At 26.1% G+C, this 9,648-nt stretch overlaps 1 protein-coding gene and 1 long non-coding RNA gene across 2 annotated transcripts; one reads left to right on the top strand and one right to left on the bottom strand.

The window, feature by feature from the left end:
• Positions 1–4: 4 nt before the first annotated feature.
• LOC114121941 (uncharacterized) lies at positions 5–3,704 on the bottom strand. The gene is made up of 3 exons (XR_003592235.2): positions 3,355–3,704; positions 1,532–1,638; positions 5–1,387 (listed from the first exon to the last, which is right to left on the bottom strand). It is a non-coding gene; the product is annotated as an uncharacterized LOC114121941 (long non-coding RNA).
• Positions 3,705–3,840: 136 nt separating this feature from the next.
• Positions 3,841–7,057, top strand: LOC114121949 (probable ATP-dependent RNA helicase DDX43). Its single transcript, XM_027984467.2, has 2 exons — positions 3,841–5,471; positions 5,564–7,057. The coding sequence occupies exons 1-2, from the start codon at positions 4,084–4,086 to the stop codon at positions 5,889–5,891; spliced, it is 1,716 nt and encodes a 571-aa protein (XP_027840268.1). The 5' UTR covers positions 3,841–4,083; the 3' UTR covers positions 5,892–7,057.
• The last annotated feature ends 2,591 nt before the right edge of the window (positions 7,058–9,648 follow it).

Genomic DNA, 9,648 nt, shown 5'->3' on the forward strand with positions numbered 1-9,648 from the left:
AATGTATAGGATTATCGTATTATTATTTAATTAAATAATATTTTACACAATATTACATTAAAATATTAACAAATTATTATATAAACAAAGAAAAAATATGTTTTAATTTTTATAGATATTTTAAAATTAGAATAATATATTATTATTATCTAATAAAACTAGATACTTTTTTTTACCAGAAATCATCCTCAAAGATAATGATAGAACATTTCATTACTACAAAATATAACAAACATACAAAAAAAAAAAAAACATTTAATATTAAAAACAATACTTTCAAGTTTTAACGCTCTAATCTAGAAACTAATGTTATCTTTTTATACTATGTATAATGTATATTATAATTTATAAAATAATTAAATTGTAAAAAAATCAATATAGTAAAAAGAAAATTATTATTTGTAATAAAATATTTTATTTTCTATTATCTATATTATATACATCATTGTTTTATTTTTTATAATATAAATAAATATTTATTTGTTATCTAATTGAATTTATCTTATAGGGTAAGGTCTTAACTATATTTATACAAAGTAGGTAATGATTAAAATAAATGACAAAAGTTTGCAATATGTATTATGTATATAAATAATGGTTTAGAAATCATACTATAGATTAATGATACTAAGTGATAAGTAATAACAAGTATGTATGTATGCGTAATTTAATATATTAGAAGTACATAATTTATAATTGATGCCAGTTCAAACAAATCAAAAAAAGTCAAACTCAAAAAGTTATAAGACTATCAAGGTAATCATACATCAATTCAGTGTGTGAACTAAGTAATGACCAGAATATTGGAAAAATGTTATAAAAAATAATAGGTGTTCATATATAAATGTACAATAACATGTAGCTTAAAAATACTATATAAATGAAAAAATACATAATCTGTCGAAAATCAAAATAATAATACTTCTTATTGTTATATGAATTAAATTTTGAATTATACATCAAATGTTTATTGTAATATTTGTAACATGCCATGTGTGAGTAACCGTAGTAAAGTAAATTTGAGGTAGTAGTTAAAATAATAAATACTGATAGAATATATTTAAAGTGTTTAATTGTAAAATATTCTAAGTCCAAATAATTATTTTAAATAAACTGATGAAATTATTCTAAGTCCGTGAGACATAATTATTAAACTAGGTGGCGTGAAGGTGCTCTAACTCTGGCTATACTCTGACTCTAACTATCTGAGACTCCCTATAATGTTCAGATGCTCCATCAACAGGTCCCTGCTGGTCAGTTGCACGTGCATTCGCCGCCTTCCCACGCTTTGCAGTTATACATATATCTATGAGTATGGTACAAAAAACTTCCGAAGTCATCAATCATAAATAGTTCAATATATTTTCTATCCACACTCACATATTACCTAAAACAAAAAAAAATATGTAAATACAATGAAAAACAAATATTTTGTTTTTAAAACATTGTATTTTTCAATAAAATAATAAAAAGTTAGTATTGCTTGTTAATCAATTTAAAATGTTCACTTAAGAGGATGTAGTGATTGTACCTGAATGTGTTGTCTCCGTTTTCACTCATCTGATATAGCAAAATTTTCATTCACTAGTTTCAATACATATTCAATGTTGTGCAATAGTCATTGCTATAACTCTCAACCTTGTAAAAATAAATAATACATTAAAAATAAAGTTTAATAAAATGTATAACTTAATTTTCATATTTCATTATTAAAAAAAAAATAAGTATATTATATCACATATTATTACCCAATACTAAAAATACTCATATATAATAGTAATATTACACAATGTGAATAAAATGAATTTCATACACTTCATGAAAAGGTCAAAAAAAAAAAATGTCCATATAGTGTATTATAGCGTAATTTTCACTAAACGGATACATTTCATGAAGTGGATGTCTATTTCATGAAATAAGCGATTTCACTAAGTGGATGAGACATATACACTATTTTTCTTTTGCGTCATTTAATAAAACATTATAATTCAATTACTAAATTGTTAATCAATCCATTCATATAATATTTCACATTTTATAGATTACTATATTATTTTATAAAACCAATAGGTATTAATGTGTAAATATTTTATAAATTGTTTAATTAATTAAATTCATAGCTTAAAAAAAATTAACTATTCAGAGAGATATTATTTTTGTCAAATAGGTATTAATATTATTATAATCTGCATAAAATATTTTATTCAAATAAGTCAACTAAAGTAAATTAAATCTTATGACTTAAAGGATCTCTGTGTCTTATGGTAACTTATACTTGCACTAATTATATAAAAGAAAGTACTTTTAATTAAATTCAATTATATTGTAGTACATTTATATTATTTTATTGTTTTAAAATTATCTAACTGATAAATTAAGTAAAAAATAATTACATAATTAAAAAAAAATAACTGTTCTTTCAGATCAATAGTAATAAATTGGATGAATTTGTCCCACTATAACTTAAATATTATTATAATTTATAAATTGTAAAATATACATTTATAAATAAAAAAAATAAATAATTTAATTTAATAAAAATATTGTCAGTAACATAGGTAGGTATTAATTATATTAAGTAAGTTCAGTAATGATTAAATAATAATAATAATTTTCACCGATATCCATAATTGAGTTTAAAGTGACAAGTAAGCCTAACCTACCTATGTCCTATAATAAAGTATAATAAAACATACCTTAAAAAAATCCTACATATTACTGCACTATGTAGTTAATTTGAACCAACCAAATAAAACAAATCTATGTATACATGAAAATGGCTGTTTAAATCAAAATATTTGTACACGTCAAACCTTTGTTAAAATAGTTAAAAACTGTAAATATTTAGGTATAGAAATGTGTCATAATTTTAAATTGAAAGACCACATAAAATATATAACAAATAAATTAAGAAAACTCATGTATGCATTTAAAATTTTAACAGATATCTTAGAACTTAAGACAGATAGAGTAGTGTATCAAACATTAATAAAATCCATAATTGGTTATGGTATTTCTATATGGAGAGGTATGTATAATACAACTATAGATCCATTAAAAAAAATACTAAAAATTATCCTAAAAATATATATATTATATTATATAAGCAACGAGGAGAAAACATATATTTTCTTATATTAATTTTATAGTTATATGCAATTTTTAATTATTTAATTTATATTATGAACTATTTAATGAATGTATACTTCACATTGTGAACTTATGGGCCCCCACACGAACATGTTCAGTGGGGCCCATTATCTTCTTGAAGAATAAATAAAAATAAAATAAAAAATAATACTCTCGAGAGGAGAAATTTGATTTATATCAATAAATATATGAGAAGATATTTACCAATTTGCAATGAAGAATGAATCCAATACAGACTGATACATTTCTCTGCTTTACTGCACTTGTATCTTCTTAAATGCTATACTAAACAAATAAAAATTCGATACACTGCGAATATTCTTTCTTGAAAATCTTTATACTCGGTGTAAGTTTTCAATCGTATCCATCGTGTTTGAGTCAAGTAAGTAGCCTTTATAGGTAGGTAACATAACTGTTTTTCGCATACACAATATGTAGGTTAACAACCATATTAATGTACATATAAAATATTTAAAAGGATATTATTTAAATTGATTTGAAATACGATTAATAATTTAAATTTAAAATATAATAAAATTATTTGCGTACAAATTATAAAAAATAAAATCTGTCATATCAGCAACAAATAGTTGATACCATGATAAAATTATTATCATTATTTTATCACTAGTATTATAATGCATGTGATAGACTGGTAGATAACATTTCCAAAATAAAAACGAAAAATATATTATACTAGGTATTTACATTGTATGTATACACAGACATTGTGTTATATGTCAGTGACTGTATGCTCGTAGCGGAAGTTTAGGAACTTATATTTATACTCCGTCGACAGCACTGTCGTTCTTTTGTGATTGACATCCTTTCGTCGGTCGACCGTTGTTCTGAGGCGTGTTTTTTCGGCGTTCTCGACGCTTGCCCTTTATTTTTTTGTTTCCCGTACTAATACGTAATTTTTAATTAACTGCCATGTCCACATTATTGGTGATCGAATCAGCTATGGCTGGTCTGGTGATCGGCCGTGGCGGGGCCACGATCAAGAACATCCAAAATGACAGCGGTGCGATGGTAAAGCTGTTAAACGGCAACACACCGGACACTCGGAACGTGACAATAATTGGCAGTGAAGAAGCTCAACGTTTGGCCAAAGGCATGGTCGAGAAGATCGTCGGGAAAGTATTGCGGTCGGAAACGAATACCACACCGCCACCTCCGCCCAGGCAACAATCGCGTGGTCGTGGACGTGGGGGCGCATGGAGATCGCGACCGAGGCGAACGGCGTCCCCGGTAGAGACAATCAGTATTAGTGACGAGGCTTGGGAGGAAGTCCTTCGAGAAAACAAGCAGATGGAACTCGAGATGTTACAGTCGTTGCCGCCGATCGTCAAAGATTTCTATGTGGAGCATAATGAGGTAAAAGCTATGTCTGATGAGGAGGTTCAATCGTTTAGAACCTCCCAAAATGATATTACCGTCCAGTATGTGGACGGTGCTGATTGTGTACGGCCAATACCAAAGCCAATAAAAACATTTGAACATGCTTTTAGCTTGTTTCCAGATATCATAAAGGTGATTAAAAAACAAAAATTTACCACACCATCGCCTATACAGTGTCAAGCCTGGCCAATTATTATGAGTGGACACGATTTAATAGCTATAGCCCAAACTGGTACGGGCAAGACACTGGCATATATACTACCGGCTTTAATTCATTTACGTAAACAGCCTACTCCACGTAAAGAACGTATTGGACCGTCTGTGGTAATAATGGGACCAACAAGAGAACTCGTGTTGCAAATTCGCGATGAAATAACAAAATATCTACATGACAATATCAAAGTTGTATGTGTATACGGTGGTGGTGTTTCAGCTCAAGATCATCAAAAACTTTTAGAAGACGAAAAACCGGACATTGTTGTAGCCACACCAGGAAGGCTTAATGATTTGATTGGTATACAAGCAGTTAAACTTGAACATGTGTCTTATTTGGTTCTTGATGAAGCGGACCGTATGTTAGATATGGGTTTTAAAAACCAAATAGAATTGTCATTAAGACATGTGCGTCCAGATAAGCAAACTATTTTGACAAGTGCCACATGGCCAGAAGCTGTCAAAAATTTGGCCAAATACTTTGCAAAAAATCCCTTACATATTACAGTCGGTTCTCTAGATTTATCAACTGTGAATACTGTAACTCAAAAAATTATTATGCTTAAAGAACATCAAAAAGAAGCTTGGTTAGATGACTTCATTAGCAATAATCTTTCCAAGGATGATAAAATCATAATATTCATGCGCAAGAAATCATCGGTTGACAAGATGTATGAACATTTCAATAAAAAAAATATTGAGTGCAGGTAATATAAACTGAATAGTTATTATTGTAACTATATTATTGTATTATTTGTATAGTAGAATTATTTTTTGAAACCAGTCTTTTAATTTATAGATGTATACATGGTGGAAGGATTCAATCTGATCGCGAAGGATCATTGGCTGACATGCGTAATGGTGTTGTATCTATACTTATTGCTACAGATGTAGCATCTAGGGGGATAGATATTCATGATATCACTCTAGTTATTAACTATGATTTTCCTGTGAATATTGAAGAGTATGTTCATAGAGTAGGTAGAACTGGTAGAGCAGGAAAAACAGGTTCAGCAATCACTTTGTTTTCTAACTATGATAAATTCAACGCTTCTCCACTTATTGGTGTTTTGGAAAAGTCAGAACAGCCTATTCCACCAGAATTGTATAAAATGGCTTCTCAGTAAACACTAATTAAAATATTTAAATTAAATTACTCTTTTCTGCTTCTATATTTAATATAATAAGTTTTTAATTTTTAATTTGGCATTTAAATTATATATTACTATCATTTTTTAATTACTCATATAAAATTTATAATTTATCACAAATATTCTTATTAATTTCAAATTTATTGATTTTGATAGTTTGATCATGTTTTATGAATACTATTTATTATATTATTATTATTTATACCAGTTTCAATGATACTAAATTAATTTAATTTCAACATTTTAATAAAATTTTTATTTTTAACATAGCAATAAAATAAAAATGATAAATGTGGAGTACTTAATCATAAAATAGGTAGTACTAGTTGTTATATTTATTAAATTTATAAATAACAGTCTCCATTTTTTATTTTGGATAAGTATGTCTCAAGACTACTGTCTTCTTTCCCTTATTTAGGATTGTCTGTTGTTTTCTAAAATTGATAAAGTGACATGCATATGAGTTATTTATCATTTTTGTAGTTCAATTAGGTTAGAAATTACAATGTTCTAATGGTCTAATAAGGGATTAATTATAGATTTAAAGTTTATATACATAAAATTTTTAAAAATGTGTTGGGTTGTATTTTCTAAACTTGCATTAGTTGTTTTATTCCGTGTAGTGTTGTTACAAGTTGCGTTATTATAGAATATATTACATTGGATATGTTGACATTTTTTGTAGACCGTGCAGTTCATATAATTTGCTGGATTGTTCATTACATAGTACACAAATAAAAGAAGACATATAATTTGGCCTTTGTTGTAGTGAGATGGCCTTTGTCAAATGTTATAATATATGTATTATGTATATTGTATTATATTGCACCTATAATACTACATTATAGGTGCAATATAATATGGTATCAGTGTATCACCATAAAATGAAGGATTGAAAAATGTTCTATTATTTATGTGATTCTTTGTTTTTAATTTTTGTGTTAAGTAAGAATGTTATACCAAAAATATTGTTATTTTTCCTATTAAGTTCTAGATCAACAAACATCAGTGGTAGTGAGATTTTGTTTGGTGATGTATAATATTAGTTGTTTGCCTTACAGAATGTTCTATTACCTCTGTTGCTGTTGAAATGTTCAATGAACAAGAGTTGATTAATTAAAGTTTCTTAGAACTTCTCTAAATGCATTATTTTGTAAGTCTGATACTCTGCATTGTTATCTTTTAGAAAACATATTGTTCGCCGGCATTGTCAAGACTTTGAGTTTAAAGTATACGAGTATAAATGATATGGTCAAGACCATATGACATTTGATAAACACTTTACTTAAAGCGGAAAGTTATGCATATTATGTCTTATACAATTTTATGGTGGATTTGTAACTTTATTTCTTGTTTAATTTGTCATTGTTTGATTTCATACAGTTGGGTTAAAGTCCAGCAAGAATGCTAAAAATATTTTAATTCCTTCACAGTGATGGAAGCTTGATAGATTTCTTAAAAATTTAATTCCACATCATTTGATACAGACCTAATAAAAATGTATTCTGATGAACTGCACTTAAATTAAACATTGTATGAAAAAATAATGATGTGTTCTTTTTGGTTATAATTATCACATTAGTGAGGACAAGTTATATTTTGAATTTAAAATTATTTATTAATTATTATTATTTATTTTTTATATTTAATTAACCTGTTGCGAGCAAATTTAAAGACAGAATACAGAGATCCATCAATTTCCATCAAGTATAGATTTTATTAAGTAATATGTTAACTCAAAATATAGGTTCCTATTAAACGTATAATAAATTCACTGCTTAAAAAATGTTTTATTTTATTATCCTAATCATATTATTGCATTTACGCATTTACAAATATATATTTTATAAATATTTATTATTTTGAAATTTTCTAGATTTTATTGGTTGTTACAGTTAAAATATATTATTTATTATTTATCGTCAATTGCTTCAATTGTGTATTTTTAACTATTAGTTATTTTTATCTTTCGACTTAATTAAATAATTTCATGATTGATTATTTAAAAAAATCGTAATTTATTATAATTTTTTTTTAATTTGATAAAAATTATATTAATAATTAAATTTACATCATAAAATTTATTTTAAGTATCTTTACTTTGTATTTTTACTTTTGTATTATTTTTATTTTGAGTACTGATTCAATATGACAATATATACATTATACATAATTTTTAGATTAATAGTTAAAATTAGTTCTAAATATTTTTACACTTCAAAATCCTGTTCCTGGCTATCAATTTTATGTTGTATTATAACACTTAAATAACTTTAAGTTGTTTTTATACATGTAAAATATAAAAATAATTCCAAAAATGTGGAACCGAATTAAATGGAATAAAGAAAAACACAAATAACATGCAAACCATGTAAACTACTTTATATAAAAATTAAAAAAAAAACATTTTATATTTGAACCATGCATCGTAATTAAGTAAATGACAGTGAAACACATATCTGAAGTCTAGAATTATTAAGATGGAAGAAACAAACACCACATATGTACCAAAAACATTGGACTGGACCTATGACTAAATGTAAGCATAAATAATTTTTCTTGAAACAACTAATAAATTAAATAATGTAATAAAAAACCATAAAACTCAAGTTTTAAAATAAATTTTTATAGAGATTAATTTAATCTAAAAAAAAAAAAATACAGTTACATTTAACATACTTTAACTTTATTTTAATTAATAATTATTTAAATCAATACTTGCTAAGCATTTATGCATTTATTTAATTTATAATTAAATACCTAATTACTTTTTATTATTTTGTATTTGTTTTGTTATATTATTAAAACATTATGTAGAATTGTAATTATTAGAATTTAATAGTGTATTACAATTAAGCATTAGCATATACCAATAAAGATCAATTGGTGTTTTTACTATTATCATTTTTTACTTAACAAACTAATAGTAAAATTTAAACAATAAATTTATGCTGCCAGATATTACTATTACTGTATTCAGTGTTTGTCTGGCATGTAAAAGGCCTCGGCCGCTATTTCCCTCTGGGGCCTCATTTTATTTTCTTCATTTACTATAGAAAGAATAAAACTCGGTGCCTCGGCCACTTTTGGGTCCCTGTAACCCTGACCAGGCTGACAATGACTGTATTATTAATTTTTTGTGTTTATAAATAATTCAAAGTTCTATCATATAGTTATGTAGTTAATATAAGCTTATAAATTATTTCTGTATTTCAATACTTCTTTTCAGAAATCAATTTAGAATTCATCCCATGAATAATAAATGATTTATTATGCTATACCTATTTTAATTATTATTGTATAATATACAGTCAGTGAGGCAAATTACTCGACTAGTTTTTAATTACTTACAAGTTAAAGTAACCAGTTAATTTGTTACCTTTAAAGTTATAAACTCGCTTACTATTTTTGTGTATTCCTTCAACAAAAAAAATTTTTACATGGAGTTGAGGAGAAAAATGTATTGTGTGAGGGCGCTAAATTATAAATTCATAACTATAAACATTTTAATAAATTACAATTTTTGGAAATAAATCTAGTTTTGTGCCCCAGCAAATTTTTGAAGTGAAACTTCTTTACAAAGGATACAAAAAAAAAACGATGGGCCCATCACCAACCGTTTCTATAGTTATACAAACACAAACAAAGCGACTAAGCGACTAAAAAAATAAAATAAAAAAAACTGAAAGAAGTTTCACTTCATCCCTGAGTACTTGTTAGTTGTTACACTTAC

The sequence above is a fragment of the Aphis gossypii genome, chromosome X, assembly GCF_020184175.1.
Source record: "Aphis gossypii isolate Hap1 chromosome X, ASM2018417v2, whole genome shotgun sequence".
Lineage (NCBI taxonomy): Eukaryota > Metazoa > Arthropoda > Insecta > Hemiptera > Aphididae > Aphis > Aphis gossypii.